Source organism: Arachis ipaensis, chromosome B10 (genome assembly GCF_059453495.1).
Source record: "Arachis ipaensis isolate K30076 ecotype BB chromosome B10, ASM5945349v1, whole genome shotgun sequence".
Classification (NCBI taxonomy): domain Eukaryota; kingdom Viridiplantae; phylum Streptophyta; class Magnoliopsida; order Fabales; family Fabaceae; genus Arachis; species Arachis ipaensis.
In genome coordinates, this window is record NC_142435.1 from 138,744,924 (window position 1) to 138,765,541 (window position 20,618).

At 36.2% G+C, this 20,618-nt stretch overlaps 3 protein-coding genes across 3 annotated transcripts; 1 reads left to right on the forward strand and 2 right to left on the reverse strand.

Moving 5' to 3' along the window:
• Positions 1-725: 725 nt before the first annotated feature.
• Positions 726-9,446, forward strand: LOC148581890 (uncharacterized). The gene is made up of 4 exons (XM_088494353.1): positions 726-908; positions 1,186-1,366; positions 1,726-1,932; positions 9,322-9,446. Exons 1-4 carry the CDS (start codon positions 726-728, stop codon positions 9,444-9,446), a joined length of 696 nt encoding a protein of 231 aa, XP_088350479.1.
• A 7,438-nt stretch (positions 9,447-16,884) lies between these two features.
• Positions 16,885-17,459, reverse strand: LOC148581891 (uncharacterized). The gene is made up of 2 exons (XM_088495328.1): positions 17,403-17,459; positions 16,885-17,310 (listed from the first exon to the last, which is right to left on the reverse strand). The coding sequence occupies exons 1-2, from the start codon at positions 17,457-17,459 to the stop codon at positions 16,885-16,887; spliced, it is 483 nt and encodes a 160-aa protein (XP_088351454.1).
• A 36-nt stretch (positions 17,460-17,495) lies between these two features.
• Positions 17,496-19,612, reverse strand: LOC148581892 (uncharacterized). Its single transcript, XM_088494358.1, has 4 exons — positions 19,397-19,612; positions 17,968-18,132; positions 17,597-17,689; positions 17,496-17,504 (listed from the first exon to the last, which is right to left on the reverse strand). The coding sequence occupies exons 1-4, from the start codon at positions 19,610-19,612 to the stop codon at positions 17,496-17,498; spliced, it is 483 nt and encodes a 160-aa protein (XP_088350484.1).
• Positions 19,613-20,618: the final 1,006 nt, after the last annotated feature.

Here is a 20,618-nt window from a genome sequence, read left to right on the forward strand (position 1 = left end):
CAGCGCCAGTTTTAATTTTACCGGAACCGCATGAACCGATTGAAGTATATTGTGATGCGTCATTGAAAGATTTGGGTTGCATGTTGATGCAACATCGGAATGTGGTGGCTTACGCATCGCGTCAGCTGAGACCGCAAGAGGTGAATTACCCAACTCATGACTTGGAATTAGCGGCGATTGTGTTTGCATTGAAGATTTGGAGACACCACTTGTACAGAGTAAGGTTTAGCATCTTTTCTGATCATAAGAGTCTCAAGTACATCTTTGATCAGAAAGAGCTTAATATGCGTCAGAGGAGATGGATGGAGTTGCTAAAGGATTATGATTTTGAACTGAGTTATCATCTTGGAAAGGCGAATGTGGTAGTGAACGCATTGAGTCGGAAATCTTTAACAATTGCTTGGATGAGAATCAAGGAGGAGGAGTTAGTGGATAAACTTGTAGACCTTAAGCTGGACATTGGTGGAGTTGTCAGAAGGGCTTGTTTAAATCAGTTGCAAATCTCAAGCACGTTTAAATCAGAAATACAAAGGGCTCAGCAAGATGAGCAGAAGCTTCAGCAATTATTTCAACCAGTTGGTGATAAGAGGCGCAAAGAATTCACTAAGGATGATGAAGGGTTATGAAGATACAAGGGAAGGATTTGCATACCGGATGTAGGAAGTTTGAGACAAGATTTGTTGTCGGAAGCTCACAGCAGTGGGTTTTCTATTCATCCCAGAAGCATGAAGATGTATTATGACTTAAAGAAGATGTTCTGGTGGCCTGGGATGAAGGGTGATGTAGCAACAGTGGTATTCAAGTGTCTAACTTACCAGAAGGTGAAGATAGAGCATCAGAAACCGTCAAGAATGCTACAACCACTTGAGATTCCTCAGTGGAAGTGGGAAGGAATCACGATGGATTTTGTGACCAGTTTACCGAGGACTAGGTCGGGATTTGATGCGATTTGGGTGATCGTGGATCGCTTAACCAAATCCACTCATTTTCTACCTATCCGAGTAAACTGTTCTATGGAGGAGTTATTAAGATTGTATATAAAGGAGATAGTAAGGTTGCATGGTGTGCCATCAAGCATAGTGTCGGACCGTGATCCCCGATTCACTTCAAGGTTTCGGGGTCCAAAGAGCTTTTGGTGTGAAGCTATGTCTCAGTACCGCATATCATTTGTAAACCGATGGACAGTCGGAAAGGACTATTCAGACGTTGGAAGATATGCTCAGAGCATGTGTGTTGGATCAACCCGGGAGCTGGGATCGTTATATGCCATTGGTGGAGTTTGCGTATAACAACAACTTTCATGCGAGCATAGGGATGGCTCCGTATGAGGCTTTGTATAGACAGAAGTGCCAATCTTCACTTGTTGGTATGAATCTGGTGAAGCAAGTGTTTTGGGTCCTGAGGTGATAGCAGAGACTATTGAGAACATTAAGAAGATTCGTGCAAGTATTCTAACTTCTCAGAGTTGACAGAAGAGCTACGCGGACCAGAGAAGGAAACCGTTGGAGTTTGAAGTGGGAGAACATGTATTTCTTCGGGTGACACCGACAACTGGGATTGGAAGAGAAATTAAGACCAAGAAGTTGAACCCAAGATATATAGGACCGTTTGAAATTCTGAAGAGATTCAGGCCGGTGGCGTATCAAGTTGCCTTGCCACCTCATCTGTCTAACTTGCATGACGTATTCCACGTGTCATAACTCCGCAAGTACACGTTGGATGCAGCTCATGTGTTGGAGCCTGAGTCGGTTGAGTTGAGGGAAAACTTAACCTTCCAAGTGACGCCAGTGAGGATCGACGACATTAGTGTGAAGAAGCTGCGAAGAAAGGACGTTTCATTGGTTAAAGTTGCTTGGAAGCGAGCAGGAGTTGAAGAGCACACTTGGGAATTGGAATCTGAAATGCGAAAGGATTATCCCAAGCTTTTCTCAGGTAATTCAAATTTTGAGAGTAAAATTTCTTATTTGGTGGGGAGAATGTAAGAACCGTAATTAATAAACCGATTAATTAACTAATTAATATTTCCCAAATTAGATTCCAAAAAGTTAGAGAGACAATTTGAGGATTTAAAGGTAATTTTTGGACTCAGTGGGTTTTTCTGAGTCAGAAAATGTGCTTTCTGCAAAAAACCATAAAAATTGCGAATCGATAATTGAACCGGTTAAACCAGTTCAAGTCTGCCCAGTACCGCACGAGAAAAAGTAAAAACCGTCAAAAACCTTAGAAAAATATTAGAAATAGAAAATCGGGCATTAATTTTAAAGGTTTGGTCCGAAGTTAGGCCAAACGGACTAAAAACGCTAACGGGTTAGACCGGGCCCAAGTTGGGCCCAAGCCCAACATATAAAAGGTTCATTTAATGAACCCAACCCACCATAACACTCACATAAACACACTCACACAGCTGGGAAGAGAGGAAGAAGAGAAACCCTTGACACTATTCATTTCAATCTTCCAAAGCTCATATCTTGAGCTAGAGAGCTCCGATCGCCGCACTGTTTGCGGCTACGCGTTCCTCGTGAAGAGTTCTACAAAACTCATACAAGAAACTGGAGAGGTAACCACGAAATCTTTTCTATTATTCTCTTCAAAAATTCGGTTCTTTGGGTTTGTGATTAAGTGAGTTTTTGTGATTTTGGATGTTTAGGTTTGCTCTAATCCTTGCTTAGCCATGAATTTTTGCTATTAAATCTATTGGAAAAGGTAAGAGCCATTAAACCCTTGTGAATTTATGTTTAATTGGAACCCTAGGTTGATTTGAGGTGATTTGTATGCATATAGTTTGATTATTGTTGCTTTGGGAGCTATTGGAACTTATTTGTGCTTATTGGAGTGAAATTGAAAGCTTGGATTGTGGTTGGGAGCTTGTTGTGCTAAATTGGAGTCTTGGTGCATATAGAAAATCGGCCAAGGTATGGTTTCGGTTTTCTCTATGTAGTATATAATATTCATGGACACTTAGGCTAGTTACCCATATGATAGGTTTGGAATTTATATGTTGTTGATGATTGTTTGGGTTGTTGATGTTGTAAATGTTGATTGAGATAATGGGGTTGGTATGTGATGTATGATGAACTTGTATGAATATGTATGTTAGTCATTAATATGGAGTATGAATAAGTTGATGAGAAAGATTGATATTGATGAAATGAGAAATCGTGAATGTGTTGGTGGGAAATTGCTTGATGTGTTGGATATTGATGTTCAAGGTTGAAAATGTTGAAATGTAAAGGAAAGAGTAGTAAAAATGGCACAATATGTCTTAGAGTATGGATTTTGATGAGAAATGGATTTTTTGAATGGTTTGGTATAGGTTGGAATGTGTATGGTAAGAAATAGTGGTAATTGTGAAGTTTGGTAAAATTGGGTTTTTGGTGAAATTTGTTTGATCATATCTTTTGCCTCAGTTTTCAAAATTTTACGAAACTTATCTAGAATTAAAGATCTTTGAAAACGCTTTAAATTGATATAAACTTTGAAAATTTTGGATTTTTTTAGAGGAATTTATGATCATTCAAAGTTTGTGTTAAAAAAATGAAATTCTGCTAAGTTGCAGAATTTCATGATTTCTGATATGTGCGAGCGCACACCCTGCGAAAATTTTGACCTGTGTGGACGCACAGGCAGGAAAATGCGTTCTGTTTGCAGTGCTAGCACAGCTTGTGCGTGCACATATCTAAGGATGAATTGCAACCTGTGCATTTGCACACGCACCTGTGCGCACGCACACATTGGGAAGGCCAGTCGGTTGGGGGCGCTGGCACAGGTTGTCCGAGTGAACAAATTTTGTAAGTTTTGCCACCTATGCGTACGCACACCCCTGTGCTCACACACACATTTTTAAAACTCTTCGGAGCGTGCGCGCACACCTCTGTGTGGCCGCACACGCCCTGTTTCTCAAAATTTTCTTTGTTTTCAACCGTTCTACCTTTCCAACAAGGTTGTAAGCTTCTTTAAGACTAATCTTAGACTCTTGGGCCTAGTTTTGGATAGTTAAAACATGGGAAAGAATTGAATAGATCTACGTGAGATTATTGGGAAAAATTAGAAAACGAAGGCCTAGGTTTCTGGCATGCTGAGAATGGTTTGACGTTAGGTGAAGGATGATTGATATATGAGATGAGGAATTATGAATTGTTGATGTTCGGAAACTGAATTGCGGATTGACGGTGGTTGAGATGAGTCGAGGACTCTGAGTGAGATTGATGGATCCACTTTATACTAAAAATATTTTTTGAAAACCACCGTACCATTGTTTTATATTGAGATTATGAGACGTTATGCGCCTGGCAGGGACGGTGGTTGGATCCCGCCTGTCGAGGTAGTGGCAGCGGCGTAAGGGCGGTGGTTCGTCTCGCTTGCGTTGAGATGTGAGGTTTGTGGCAAGAGTGTCCCGCTCACATCCCTTCGGATCTATAGAGCGTGCAGGCGCCGGTACCTGGACAGTGATCCGAGCACTATATCTCAGGGGTTCCCATATGAGAATTCCGAAGGGCGACGTCTCCATGGAGATGTGTCGGGTTGGCAGTTGAACCGACAATGTGATATCACAGCCAGTAGGGCAGGCATTCATCATATGCATTTCCTATCTATTTGCATGCTTTGACTATTTGAAATGGTTTGCCTATTTGTATAACATGCCTATTTTCTATTTGAATTATTGCCTTATATGCTTTGTGTTTTACTTGCATTGTATATTACCTGTGTTTTCTACTGGGATTGAGGAGGTTCAAAAGGCGGTGGCAATGGGATCGCATGGAGGATTGGTTGGTGAAGGCTGTGGGACATCGGTGCTTAGTTAGAGTAAAAATCTCCTAAGATAGATTGCCTGGTTTTTTTAAGTTAAGGTTGATATGATTATGATTATTTGTTTTAAAATGCTTTAAGTTTGAATCTTGTGATGGATATGGAGCTTAGGATTTCTTTGGCGTCCCGGGGTCTTATATCCTACATCACTGGGCACTGTTACCATACTGAGAACCTCCGGTTCTCATACCATATTTCTGTTGTATTTTTCAGATGCAGGTCGCAACCCACCACGGTGAGTTGCTTTGGATGGTGACAGAAGCAGAGGATCTTAGATTCTTTTGGAGTCTTTTTAGTTTATTTTGTTTATATGTCTCTCATTTTGTATTTTGTTTTGCCTAGAGGCTTACATTTAAGAGAACAAAACTTGTATAAGATGTTTTCACTGTATGGTTCTGTATACTTGTATATGGCTAGCCGGCTTAAACTCCGCGAGTCGTGGATAGATTCCTATGATATTATATATTTATCTTTTGTTATGTCTTATATGTTTCTTGTGCCTTAAGCTAGTAGCTCCGTTAGTACGTTTTGCGCTTTTCAAATCCAAACTTTGAGCTATAGCTTTCATCGGGCTTCTAGATTATACTATTCTTTCTATAAATATTTTTATGTATGAGCTTAGAACTGTCGTAATCTCTTATTAACCTTTGCTTTGCGACGCGAGGTAACGCTTAGGCTAATTAGGGTGTTACAAACACCAGAAGCACTTAACTAGGAAATCAACTTTTTGAGTTTTGTTTATTTTTAACCTTCCTAGTCATTGGTGCTCAGAGCCTTGGGCCTTGGTTTTTAGTTTTCTTTCTCTTTTCTTTTCTTGCTGCTTCTTGGTTTTATAGATTTTTGAGAATCTCCATAATACTTCTCTAAACTTTATTCCATGTCTTAGAGGTCCCATGCAAATTTTCACAAACATAAAACCTCATTACATAATCACACTATCAAACCTCCAATTTTCTAAATCTTACTTGCCCCAAAATTTAAAATTTTTCTTCAACTTTTTTCCATTAAAAAAATTCTTTGTTGCATGCTTAAAGATATTGGGTGCAAGAAATTTCAAATTTAAGGTGAAATGAATGAATCATAATTATCAACTAAAGGCACTCTGATGCGTGGGAATCTTTTCTATATATTTTTTAGTATTTCAGATATGAATTTATTGATTTTTTTTTATATTTTAGTGTTTGAAGCATGTTTGGATGCTACTTTGATGCGCATTGTGGTCTATTGATTTCAGGAAAAATTCAGACGAGTTTGACAGAGTTCGTGCAGAAGAAAAAGGAAAAAAATTGACTCTGTTGAGTTGGCGCTAAATGCCGCTACTTGGCATTTAGCGCCAGCCACCTCGTGCTGCGTGCAAGCCTTCTGTTGAGTTAGCGCTAAATGCCACGACCCAGTGTTTAACGCCAAGAGCTTCGTAAAATGTGCCAGAGTCACACGCTAGTGGCGCTAAACGTCGAGCCTAGCATTTAGCGCCAGGAAGATAGCAATGCCACAATTCTCCTTAACCCTAGCGGCGCTAAACATCGAGCTTGGCGTTTAGCGCCAGTAGCGCGTATTTGGATTGCATGGAAGGGCTTCATTAGTTTAGTTTTAATTAATAATTATTTTTATTTTATTTTATTTTCATTATTATTAAAAAAATTATCTTTTAGGGTTTAGATTCTATTATTTTATTTTATTTTCAAATCAATTAGGTTAGATATAAAAAGAGAAAAGATTTAATCCTTCGGGCTCTCTTCTCTACTCTCTTCCTCATTCCGCACTCTACATACTTTTGGAACCCTATTTTTTCTCTGAGTTATGAGAAACTAAACCTCCTCTGTTAAGGTTAGGAGCTTTGTTTATTTTGATGGATTAACACTATTGTCATTCTACTTTTGACTAATGTATTGATTTAAATTCAAGGATTACTTTCGTTCTTCATCCTAGGAATTAGGGTATATTGGAAGATAACTCTTTTTCTACTTGAATTCTTGTTGAACATTGAAAAAGTTAACTCACTTGAATAACAGTTTGAAAGTAAATCCTCATAATTCTCTAATTTCCTAGACTCAACGTGATACGTGACATATAATCACCTTATATTTAGTTAATTAGGGTTTATGTGGCTAATAAATTAGAATTGAACCTAAACCTTTAATCTAAATTGAGTGACCAAGGAATTGGCGGTTGATTAGGTTAGAGGAGATTAAATCACTAAGGAATTAGGGTTTAATCAATTAAAGTTTGTCATGAATTGAATCTTGCATGATTAAAGTAGTTGGTAAGAATTGTTAATCCAAAAAAATAAATATCTCTGAAACCTTAATTGTTTTCCCATATAATCTTCACAACCCATTTATTGTTTGCTTTCTTAATTTATTTGAGTACTGTTTAATGCATTTGAACCTAAAATACTCTTTTGTGCTTGTCTAACTAAGTAAATAATTTAATTATTGTTGCTTGGCCCATTAATTCTTATGGAATTGACCCTCACTCACCTGAGGTATTACTTGGTACGACTCGATGCATTTGTCAGTTAGTTTGTGGTTTTATAAATTTGCACCACACTCCTCTTTATGTTGCTTCCCCTTTCTTTTCTTGTTGGATGCGGATGCATGATATTTTGGGCCATTGAATGATTAATGAATGAAATGGCTACCATACCAAACTTCGTAAGTTTACTTGTCTCCAAGCAAAAGAGAAGGGACCAAGGAGAAGAGAGGGTCACAGAAAACAAGAGGAGAAGGGAAAAGAAAGAAAAAATGTTACTCTTCAAGAGGAATAAAGAGAGATAAAGGCTTGGTATGAAAAGTGACATGGAGAGGGTGGTATTTATAGGGAAGGAAGGATAGTAGAATGTGTGGTGGAGATTGGGTAAAAGTATTTTAAGAGTGTGCATCTAGTGAAGCTTAAAGACAAAGTAAGAAAGTGAAAAAGAGATGATTAGATGCATGGTGAGGTGAGGGTTCGGCCACTAGGTGTGTCGTGCATGAAGACAAGCTTGTGAAGATGAAAATGACAAAAGCAAGCATAAAAAACAATTGCATGAATTCTCAATGGTTAGAAATGGAGGTGCATTGAAGAGTGTATGCTACATGATTGATTAATGCATGTGAAAGTGATATGTGCGTGTGACAAAAGTGAATCATGCATGCTACAAAAGTGAAAGGGTACTTAAAATCTAGGTGCTTAAAATATGGACATATATACACGCATGGCTTGATGGAAAATATGACTATGTAACTCACATGTGAACATTGCTCAAGGACAAAAAATGAGGTGCATGCAAGTATGTTGAAAATTTGTGGCACTTAAGTGAAGCAAGCATGCACGTATGAAGTGAGCAAAGAGGCATGCAAGCCTTGCATGCATGTGATATAAGAACATTTTAGCACCTTAAACAAGCAAAACAAAGTAACACTAAAGACTATTGTTGCATGTAGGAAATGAAAATAAAAGTGGTGTTACATGTGCAAATGAGACAAAATACACATGAAGGAAAAAACAAAGTATGTAGCCAATGTGATTACATGGAAAAGTAGTGTATGCATGGAATACATTGCTAAGTAGTAAGAACACCAATTTAGTGTGACACTTTCAACTTGAAATTATGCTAAGTACCCAATGAGGATAAAAATTTATGTTGTTGTATGACAACACCAAACTTGTTCCATGTAACACATACCAAATTAACCAAAAGTTAAACAAACAGAACAAGAAAATTAGTTACCAAATGTTAGGTTGCCTCCTAATAAGCACTTCTTTAACGTCACTAACTTAACAGTTGGTCTTGCTCAGGTGGAGAATGATCATGGTGCTTTAACTCCTCCTCTCTCAATGTGAAACTTCTCCCATTGTCCTCATCTATGAGTTCAACATGTTCAAGAGAGAAAATCTTGTTCACTGTATATGGTTTCAAGGAATGGTTAACTAACATTACTTTCTCTCCTGGTGAGAAATCTTTAATAGAGATATTGTTTTTCCACCCTCTGGACACCTTTTTCTTGGAAACTTCGTTCTTATTTGATGATGTACACTCAACACCAAACTTAGGTTTGATGTTAGGGGGGTTTTGTTGAGTTCCACAAAAGGAGGCTTGGGTTACAAATTCTTGTTAGCTTCATCAGAAGGTTCTTGGAGGCTTGGATCAATTGATTCAACCTTCATGCAATTCTCCTTCTTACTTGAAGGATGCATGGTTTTAAAAACATGAAAAATCAAGTGCCTATCATGTACCCTCAACATTAATTCACCATTTTCAATACCAATGAGAGCTCTCCCAATGGCTAAGAATGGTCTCCCTAAAATAATCGAGGTATTCTTATCCTCCTCCATATCAAGAATCACAAAATCTACTGGGAGAAAAAACTTTTTCACTTTGAGCAAGACATTCTCAACTATTCCATTGCATACTTTATTGATCTGTTCGCCATTTGTAGAGCTATTCTTATGGGGTTTACCTCATGAATTTGTAACTTTTCATCACAGTTAATAGCATTAAATTGATACTTGCCCCTTAATACTGATTTCTAGATACGTGCGAAACTCTGGCTCACAAGGCCCCTGGAAGGTGTTCGTGCCTCAGCGTTTGGAACGCTGGTGAAGGCGTGCAAAATGCCCACTTTGGCTTCATACTTGAGGCCTCTGAACCATGTTAAGCTTCGGCGTTTGGAATTCCATTTGAGACGTGTGGAATGCTTTTCAATGCCTTTTCGAAGGCATTTCAAAATCCTACGCTTCCTTGTCTTGAGCTTGTCCTAGCGTACGCTGTAACACCCTACCACACACAGTCTTATGCTTAAGTCATAAAACTAAGGTGGCGAGGTATTACGACCTCTAAAAATAAAATTATATATATAATATAGATGGAAAAGGTTTTATCCAAGAGCTTTGAAGGAAGGTTAAAACAAAAGTGTTAAACAGAAAAGCACAACACTCACGTAGGCGATAACGTAAACGAAGCAGGATAAGAATAAAGCAACGCATAAGTATATCTAATATAAGAGGAGAGTTTCAAGATACAGATAACCAAGCTTCTGACTCGGCTCATGAAGTCATAACCGGCCAGAGCACATAAAAATATATACATATATACATGAGAAATCCCAAAGAGCCTAAAAATACAGTTTACAGAACCTGTTTCTCCAAATCAACCTCTAAGAGGGACATAGCATAATATATACATTGGGGATATAAAGTATTTATATATATATATATATATATATATATATATATATATATATATATATATATATATATATATATATATATATATATATATATATATATATATCAAAAACCAAAATGTAATCCCAAAAGGCAAGAGTTCTTCGCTTCAGAAACTTCCAGAATGCCTCAGCGAGGTGCCTTACGTCCTGCAAAAACCACAGAATATGTATGAACTAGAGGTTCTTAGCATAGTAACAGTGCATGCATAACTAACATATAAGGTTCCAGAAAAGTCAGAGACAATCCTAGAACTTCTGACAATTGAATCAATCTTATAAAACATAACTAAACCAAAAATGGATTAGGTAACTAACTAAGGATCTTCCTTCTAGTCTAACACTCCCCTTTCTAACTCCTCCGAACCTCCCAACCACCACTGGAACCATTTGTTTCAAACATAGATATTACATGCAAGGAAATCACAATTAGAATTCAGATATAGCAGATAAACAGGTCGCAATTGGTTTATGCGATCAGTTAGGCATTCCAAATAAAGCACACCAAACAAACACATAGATGCATGATGCATGCATGTCCTATGGCTGATGAGTCTCATTTGTCGGTTATATAGCCAACTCGACAAGTCCTGGTAGCTAACCATTAGACTGAACTTCTGTCAAGCATCCCCAAACCTCAAATCATAATCATTCATAATCATATAACACACACCGGGTATATCCACGGGGGCGAGCTCATTTGGAAAGGTATAAGTGTTTGGCCACACTTACGACATATGGTCAGCAGAGTATCGAGTCTCAACCTGGCAAGCTACTGCTTTCACCCAGGAAAACTCATATCTCAGATATTTGGAAGTGCAACAAACTACATAATCAGTCAATAATCATATAATCATTATCATCCATAATTCATTTATCAATATAGCCATCCAGCTCAATACATAAGCAGCACTTCTGCCATTATCATCAGTAAATTCATTTCATTATTAACAGCCATATTCCATCATTAACTTTACCTCTTTCTTCACCAACAAATTACCTTCCTCACAGCCCTGATTATACTCCACTACCTAAATTTCACCTACCAGGCTTTAAACAAGAGTTAAAAGGGTTTTGAAAGTTGGAGGAATGTATTTAGAAGCAAAAATCAATGTTTTGAAAAAATAGGGGTTTGCGTACGCGACCCCCTGCTCGCGTACGTGAGGAGTGCAACCCGTAACGAATGCTCGCGTCGCGTGTCATCCTTCGCGTACGCGCCCCTGCAAAATTCGCCCTCTCACGTACGCGTACACCTGCTTGCATACGCGAGTACCGAACCTGAAGAGAATGGCCGCGTTGCATGCAAGGCTCGCGTCCGCGAGTTATGCAGGGTGGCCAAAATGTTTAAATGTTGCAGAATTTTAGTTTTTCACACCGAACTTCCGATGCGCATAACTTTTTCGTTTTAAAACATTTTTATTCGTTCTTTGAACGGTGTAAACTTCTCGGACCAAATTTTCTTTCAAGATAAGTTTGATAAAATTCAAAGGTCCGGAGGCCAAGTTATGCTCCATCAAAGTTGGTAAAAAATCAAAGATTTCATTAAATTTACAAACCTCCACTTTCAAAAACATACCAATTTCAAACCTTTCAAAACCAAACCAAACCTTACCATAACAGCATCAAACCCTCCCAAATCATATTTCAAACCTCTTTATTCATCCCACATCCTATCAATTCTCCACTTTCATGAATTTCAATTCAATAATTCAAGTTCAAACAATATTCAATATACATCATCAATTATCTTCATCAAATACAATATCAACTTCACCATCAATATAGTACTAACAACAACTTCGAATTCACTAATTATTAAGCATATCAACCAATATCATATACAAAGTTACACACATCATTCATAAGAGCCTCAATCACAACCTCTAAATCACTAACGACATACATAATACTCAATCTCAACCAACAACAACATCAACAATTCAATTCCTATCCTATGGTCAACTAACCTAAGTTTTCATGACACATTATATTTTAGTTACGAGAAACCGAAACCATACCTTGGCCGATTCCCCGATAAACTCGGAATACCTCACTGTATAGTGCACCACAAGCTTCTCAACCTCAGCCTCTCCCTAACGAACCTAGCTTCCAAAACTTGATCGCAAGCTTCCAATTCCTCAAATTGACTCCAATCCACAACCAATTTTCAATATAACATCATAATTACCACTATAATCAATATAAAATTCCTTAATTCAACATTACACAAAAAGGTTGAGGGTGCTTACCTTGCCCACAGCTCAAGTGAGCTAAACCCGATAATATCCGCAAGTTAATTCGAACCTAAACACTAAAATCAAGCAAAATTCAACATAATTACACATTGAATTTCAAAATTTGGGGGAGGATAGAACTGGAACTGAAAAGTAGATTTCATACCTAATCAAGGACTGGGCTTTGTAGAGCTCGACGCGCTGGTCGCGTGGCCGCAAACAGTGTGACAATCGCAACTCGGAGTTGGAAGTTATGGCAATTTGATGTGAGGGCAAGGGTTTTGTTCTTGCTCCCCTTTCCTTGAGTTGTTTCAGCATTTTTGCTGAATGGAGGAGGAAGAAGGATTCTTCTTTAAGTGTGTTAGGCTGAGTGGGTTGGGCCTTGGGCCCAATACAGTCTCGGTTCGCCAAGTTTGGCCCAATCTTGGGTCAAATTTTTTAAAATTAGTGTCAAAATTCTTATTTTAATTAGCTCTATCTCATTAAACTATAAAATTCTATTTTCTAATTTTTTATTAATAATTAATTTATTCACTAATTATTTACTAATTATTCGGGGTTTACATACGCCAACTCCTAAGGCTCCTGGGAGGTGCTTGCAACTTGGCATGTGGAACGCCAATAGTGGCATGTAAAATGCCAACTTTGCCTTGTGCTTTGAGGCCTCTGGTCGTTGTCCAATTCAAGTATTTCGAACGCCAGTATAAGCGTGCGAAATGGAAACTTTTTCTTCATGCTTTGAGGAGCTAGGACCTTGGTGTTTTAAGCGCCACTTCAAGCATGTGGAACACCACTTGATGAGTCAAAATTGGAGTCCCTGGAAAGTTTATCACCCTAGCATTCGAGACGCTGCATCCTGGCGTGTGGAACACCTCATGAGAAACAAAATTGGAGTCCCTGGAGTGTGTTGTTTTGGTATTCAGAACGTCCACTCTAGGCATGTAAAATGCCTCTCTCCTTGCTTCTTGGGAGTGCAATTGAATGGTTTCTTTTGTTTGTGCTGTTGCTTCTCTTTTTCTAACACTTTCTTCCAACAATCATGAAACCAAGGCACTCAAAGTAATATTTAAAATTAAGTATTAAAATACCTCATTATCAAGCAAGATTCATTAACTTTTTATATGAAATAACAAAGAAAAAGTACTAATGATGCACATGCATCAACTAATTAGAAGAGAGAAGAGAGAAAACCTGGAACAGAAATGGGCGGTTCGGGAGGCCTTTCCAGCAGTAGCAGGGCAGTAGCAGCGGGAACAGAGAATGGAGAAGGAGGCATTTTGAGCAGCAGCAGTGGTCTTTCTAGCGGCGGTAGGGCAGGACAGCAGCGGTGGCAAGGGGCTAGAGAGAGACTGAAAGGTTAGAGAGAGAGAGATAAGAGAGAGAAACTAATTTCGAAATGAAGGAGAAGATGGTTCACGGTTCGAATTTAAGGCACGATTACTGTCGAATTTATTGGAGGATTAATCCGACGGTAATATTGTACATGTAATCAAAATGCAGTATTTCACTAAACAAGATTCAGCGTCGGATTTACTCGCCGGTAAATCTGACGGTAGCTAGCACGCCAAAATTTTTTCCCTCCAAATTTTATCGTCGACGTTACCGTCGAAATATCAACTCCGACGGTAATATTTTAGGACCAATAATTTATTGTCAATTCTGACAATAAATTCGACAGAAAATTTGCCGCTAATGTCAGACGCTGAATTCGACGATAAATCCGACAGTTCTCAGCGCTTTTTCTTGTAGTGTTACTTTTCAAGATAAATAAAAATAATGTTTTCAAAATTCTTCTAATTTTTATGTCTAGGAAACTGGCTTATTTAGTACTTTCTATTTTTTATTACTTTTCTATTTGAATCTTATTTCAAAATTTTTCGTTTTTGTTCTATTTTCCTTTCTTTCGGTTACTATTCATCTACTAAATCCAATTATACTCGTTACATTATTTAGTAAATTTGTATAGATAAATGTAGCAAATAATTAAAGATAATAAATATCCATAATTAATCAATTTGGATCGACAAATCTACTACTAGAAATTAGTATTTTTCAGACAATTTTTGTTTTAAACAAAATTGCGACGAATTTTTTTGTCGCAAAAACCCTTGTTGCTAATTTATATTGTCTAAAATTTCGTCCAAAATTTTTTCAGACGATTTTAAGACAGATTTCGAACAGGTATTATTTATCTGATAGATTTCTAACTATTATGATGTATTTTAGACGAATTTTGGACAGATTAGCCAACATAAAGACAATATATTTCAGATAAATTTCAAACAAAAAATATACTTCATTTCGGACAAATTTCTAACGAATTTAGTCAAATGTAACAGATTTTTTTCGAACACATTTTATACAAATAAAATATTTCTTTGTGATTAAATTTCAGACAAATTTAATTTAATATAATTTACGTATTTGAAACAAATCTCATACAAAATAAAAAATTATTTTCGCACAAATTTCTACAAATTTAATATAATATTTCAAACCTTTTTCGTTCAAAATAATTTGCTATTTAATATATAAATATTTTAGAAAAGAAATTGTATACAACCTGCTTTCTAAATTAAGACCATTATAATAAATAAAATTTTTATATTACATCATTGAAATTATAAACACATAATAAAGTCATGAAAAAGTTAATCTGTCTGTTTATACACTTTATACAGCCGACTATACTACATGTACATCATAATTAGCCACTAAAATCAGTCACCAATATAAAATACATGTTAGAATATAAATACATATTGAAAATAAATTAAGAGGAGTGCTAGGGGCAGCACTTTTATTAAATTCTGGCCAACACTTAACCATCAAAAGGAAATTGAATGATTCTACACCATTAGATGCAATCTCACACTATTAAAAATATCATTGATGACTAATTGATGGCTAAAAATTACAAAATTTACTAACTCCTAGACTTTCTCATAAATTAAACTAACATATATTTAAACACAAATATAATATTAATAACTGATTTTAATATACAAATGACATTTTTGTTACAGAGATGTTAAAGGAAAGTCGTTTTTTCATTATGATATTGGTTTCACGAATTTGGACGAACGTTAGTTGTTTCTTTGTTTTGATGAAAACAACTTTCCTAGCAAGAAATTTATCATTCAAACATGCACAGTTGTTAGAAAAAGAAAAAGCATGAAAAATCTTTGTAGCTCATGCTATAATTTTAGATATGCAATCACCAATGAAATTGTCAAGCAGAATAATTCGATAGAAGAAGGCGACAATACCATGGATTCTCATTGCTTGTCGTTAATTCTTCAATAGGTTTCAACCAACCAATTAATTGCTTTGAAACTTCTGTCGTAACTTTTAAGAATCAGTTGCCAAATAATCGTCAACGGGTTTGGCTAATAATTCCCTTCTTGAAAAGTCATAAGTATGGAATTTAAATCTTTCGAGTTTCAACGTTGACTTATGGAGCATAAATAATAGTAGTACACTGTTCACGTATCTATTAAGTCCGCACCATAAAATTGGAACTACTATTATATAATAAATTGAACCTCAATTTGATTGCGATCCATTAAGTCAGTTAACAATATAGAATTCGAATGTCAGAGGTTCAAAGTAACAAAGGACAAGGATAAAAAGAAAAAGAATCATGTTATATGGTTATTCGCCAATAATTTTTGTAGTCATGTATAGACTACATGAGGAAATAAATAATGGTGGATATTTAAATGATGTTTTTTAATAGATATATTTAATTGATAAATTATCTAATAATTCACGACGTGATTTTTAGGTAAAGATATTATTATTAAAATATCTACTTTTTTTCTTTTGAAATTAAAAAGTTCTAGAAATGCTAATTTTTGTTAATATCTGCTAATTAACTAATTATCAATCAAGTGAATAAAATAGAAGATGAACGAATGATTACAACCAAGAGTATGTCTCGGTGACTTCTAAATGAAAATAATATTTAGTTATCTTTAATTGTTCAAAGTGTTCACATACTACACCACATCTGACACTTAGCAGCAGTTATGTATAGGATTAGCAGCGGTTTTTAATCGCTGCTAAATGGATAGCAGCAGTTGATATGTTTGCGAAAAGATAGCGTGTGGCTAAACCGTTAGCGGCGGTTAATAGTAACCGCTGGTATAACCGCTGTTAAATAGTATTTTTCAGCGGTATAATTTTGCAGCGGTTCTATCCGCTACGAAGAATAGGACTGCTTGGAGATGGCAGCGGTTTTTAACCGCTGCAAAATGTCATCCGTTGACAAATTCTGTTAAGATATAGCGGCGGATTTAAAACCGCTGCTAAATGTATAGTTACATTTAAAAAAAAACCCGAATTTATAATAAAAATATGTCAATTCTTTTATTCTTTATACATTCTTCCACTCAGTTGCTTTAATTTATTAAAATAACCAATAGCCAATCAAACTAAAACACACGAAACAGAATAATAATATATATGCTAAAGTGAATCATTATAATAGTAATTTGAATTCATCACAGTAAACTACAAATAAAGTCACCAAATAAAAAACTACAAATAAATATCTCAAGAGTCATTAGGACAGTGAACAATTAAACAGTATTCATATTACAACATTGATAATTCAGATCATTAGCGCCCGCACATCATCTTGCATGGGATGAGGTTGGTGTACTTCTCAAAGAATCCAAATCTGTAACTATTTCAGGTGGCAAATTACCTCCTTGTTGCTGGATTATGTATCTTAACAAATTTTTCATTGTCTGTATTTTTGCCTTCTCCTCTGCTGCCTCTGCCTCCATTCTCTGTCTCTTTGCCTTTTCCTCTACTGCTATTGCCTTGAGTTTTACTGCCTCCGCCTTAAGTTTTACAATATCCATCCGATACTCCTCAATCTGTACATCGTAGTCAGACTGCTGTAGAATGTTACGAAAATATTGACTGGGACATGGACCAAAACCGAGTCCACGAACTCTTCCTGGGTGCTCCTTTCCAAGCACTTGTGCAAGGGAATCATTCTGTGAAGATTCTTTGCTGGAGGGGTCTTGGCTCTCAATATGTTCAATTGCTTCCTGCAAACATGTGAGATCCAGATTTACACTAATTTAAATTCAATGGTATTAATTGCAAAAAGAAATTTGAAAAAGTAAAGAACATGATTTACCCCAACAACACGCGCATCTTCATTCATATATGAACCATTCTTTTTTTTATGACTCATGGTCCATACCTCTCCTCTACCAATAGGCCTTCCCTGTCATTGCTCCTATAACAATCATCAAGACACAATCATATAACAGACAATTCTATATTACCAAAAACACGTCAACATTCAGGAACTGAATTTAAATTAATTACTTCTTCATGTTTCTTTCTTGTCATTGTTTTAGAACCTCCGGTATGTGTGTACAGTTGCTTTGAACGATTAATGGCATTTTTTCTACACTTCTCCTACAAACAAAATGACAAACATAAATGTTATCGTGATAAATTACTACAATGTTAATGGTTTTATAAGTCAGCCATGTACAACTTCAGGAAACACAAAAAAGGATAAGGTGAAGAACTTTTGGTATATTTAGTAGTTTTTCCACTATCACAATAAATTCAGTATATTTAGTCGTAATTCATGATGATTTAAAATCGAATACAATGAAATATCAACTAAATATTTGTTACCTGTGTGTCCTCGTTCAACCGATATTGAAAAACTTTTTCCAATGATTTGCCTCTATTCCTGCTGGCTTACGCTTGAGGTTTTCCTCAAAAGTCAGTTCTTTGTCATAAACCTTATGAAACAAATGATTTCTTACGTTCCTCCAGGATCTTCCTATTCTTTGTACAATTCTCCGCTTTATTCTCCCTCTTCCATCGTCCTTATAGTGAAAGACTTGCTACAAGTAGTTCAGATCATAAGATAACACAATAAAGATGATAAAGATCTTGACATCAGTGCTTTCACGCCGTCATTGTAACCATTAACTTTAACTCCAAATCCATTCTACATCACAGAACTTTATACACGAGTCATCAAATCAACACACAAACAAATATGATTGAGAACTTTCCACTATGAAAACTTTATCCTAAAGGCTAAGTTCAAAATGCAAGTTTCACAACCAATATAACCATATAAAGAGCAAGAATCACATCCAATATAAGCATGCCTAATCACCTTCAAGATATGAACAGAATCCCCCTTGTTGAACCAGCTTAGTAGTGATCAAGTATATATCACTTCATTTAATAATGATTTTAGTTACTAATACAATTTGTTAAAACTTTTTGGCAAAGGAACCTATCAAATTCTATTAAAAGAATCAGACTGAATCTCTTCTACAATAGCTTTCTACAGGGACAACAATAACAAAGTTGAAAGGTGAAGAGGTTTTTGGTCGGGAGGGTGGAGGAGGAGTAGACCAATATAGTAACATAAAGAAAACATATAATAATTAACCACCTGAAACAGACTTACATATTATCAAAAGACACATCTTTAGACATGAACAATTCTCGGGATAAAAATTCAAAGCAGTGAACAAAAAGAAACCCAACATGCACTATCCTTCTCTAATTTACCAGACTAAAACAAAAAAAATAGAAAACCAAAGAAATCCACCTACTAACAGAGAATAACAGCACAGAAAAATAGCATAACCAGAGCTAGGAAATAATTAAATAATCTCTCAATAAAAATTAAAACCACAAAATATTCAAATTTTCAGAGTTATGAGGGTAACAGATTAAACTTGTACAAATGTGTTCCATATTTATTTTATTCTGACATTTTTATTTAACCGAAATTCATAAATAATAGGTAGTCACTCTCTAATTGTTTACAATAGGAGCAGCTTTAACATTCTCATGAGGTTTATAAGTTTTATCATTATTATTGTTATTATTAATAATTATTAGTTACATGGTTATACACGAAGGACCGGATTAATTGGGGACTAAGCTATATAATAACGCAGTGCAATTTACACTAAACAAAAAAGTCTTTAGATATTTATCGATATTCTATAAAAATTTGTATGGTCGATATGATGTGTGTGCGTCTTAATCTTTTTCTTGTATTGTTCATTTAATAGATAAAAAAAAAGCTTTTTACACCAAGCATTAGTAACGCCTTACTTTATCAACAAACTTAAACATTACCTTAACCTGGTCAAATGCATGCTCCTTGAAAGCCTTATTCATTATCTTCCAATTTTTTTCACAAATTGGTAACTGTTGAAAATCAGCTCCCAATGTCCCCAAGAACCCGCTCAATAGGCCCGCTGCCTGACCAACTAGTTGCAACTCTCTGTTATGTGGGATTACGATCTTCTTTCCAAGAGGAAGTGCTAATGCCTCCTTAACAGTCAGCTCCATATAAGAAGTCACACCATTTCCTAACAGAGGGAACAACCTTTAAACGTTATTTTACTAAGAGAATTTGAATGCACGGAGAAGAGTAATTACACTTTCTAAGAAACAAGCAACAAAAGAATACATATGACATCAACAACCCAAAAATCGGTGTCCTTTTTTTTGCTATTGACATTGCCTTGACGTTCAACTTCACACACGGCAAAACGGGTACATTTTGCGGCGGTTATAGAAAAATTACTGCAAAATGAGATTATTTGGTAGCCCCCTCTAAATCCACCATAAAACCACTGGCAGATTCTATTTAGCAGCAGTTGAAAAAAATACCGCTAAATATCCGCTACTATCTGCCAGTTTTCTTGTAGTGACAATTGGATTGGCTCGAACCAGCCAAACAAGGTGCGAGATAGGTCAGGTTTGGATTTTCATTTGTTCCCTTCTACCTTGACTCAGCCTACAAACTATGTTAGTTGGGTTGAGTCAATCGAAGGATAAGAAGATCATATAGTTCTATTTTCTAAAAAAAATATATCTATTCAAGATTAAGTTATAGAGAAAAGATTGGGAATTAACATTTTTTTAATATAGATCATATATACACGGATGTATGCGGAAGCTCTGAGAAAGGAAAAAAAGTAGAAGATTCGAATGGCAACAGGTGGATAAAGAAAGTGAAAATACCTGTGGCTAAAGAGAACTTAGAATGATTATAGAGGAGTTTAGTAGGAAGTACGACGAAAGCCGTTGATTATCACGCTCTGATGACAATGCTTTGAAAGAATTTCCCACAAGTGGTGCAAGTAAGAGAACTAGGAGCGTACAAAGCACTTTTGACTTTTGATATTGTGTCGAATGCAGAAGAAGCCTACACGTTCAAACTGAATAGTCTTTTGCAATTTTTTCATAGTGTATGGAGGTGGGAAGTGAAGGAGAGAAGTAAAACTCGAAGGGTATGGTTAGAGTGTTTCGATGTTCCGTTGCATACGTCAGCAGAGATGTTCAAGATGAT

Bases quoted from the DNA above. Each gene is read 5' to 3' on its own strand.
- LOC148581890 (XM_088494353.1), top strand. From the start codon at position 726: ATGAAGATGTATTATGACTTAAAGAAGATGTTCTGGTGGCCTGGGATG. The intron at 1,367-1,725 runs GTATGAATCTGG...CGTTGGATGCAG, and splicing joins GTGCCAATCTTCACTTGTTG to CTCATGTGTTGGAGCCTGAG. The intron at 1,933-9,321 runs GTAATTCAAATT...ACTGATTTCTAG, and splicing joins TTATCCCAAGCTTTTCTCAG to ATACGTGCGAAACTCTGGCT.
- LOC148581891 (XM_088495328.1), bottom strand. From the start codon at position 17,459: ATGAGTCATAAAAAAAAGAATGGTTCATATATGAATGAAGATGCGCGT. The intron at 17,311-17,402 runs GTAAATCATGTT...ACATGTTTGCAG, and splicing joins AAGATGCGCGTGTTGTTGGG to GAAGCAATTGAACATATTGA.
- LOC148581892 (XM_088494358.1), bottom strand. From the start codon at position 19,612: ATGGAGCTGACTGTTAAGGAGGCATTAGCACTTCCTCTTGGAAAGAAG. The intron at 18,133-19,396 runs GTAATGTTTAAG...AACTACTTGTAG, and splicing joins ATGCATTTGACCAGGTTAAG to CAAGTCTTTCACTATAAGGA. The intron at 17,690-17,967 runs GCAAATCATTGG...TTTTGTTTGTAG, and splicing joins GTAAGCCAGCAGGAATAGAG to GAGAAGTGTAGAAAAAATGC.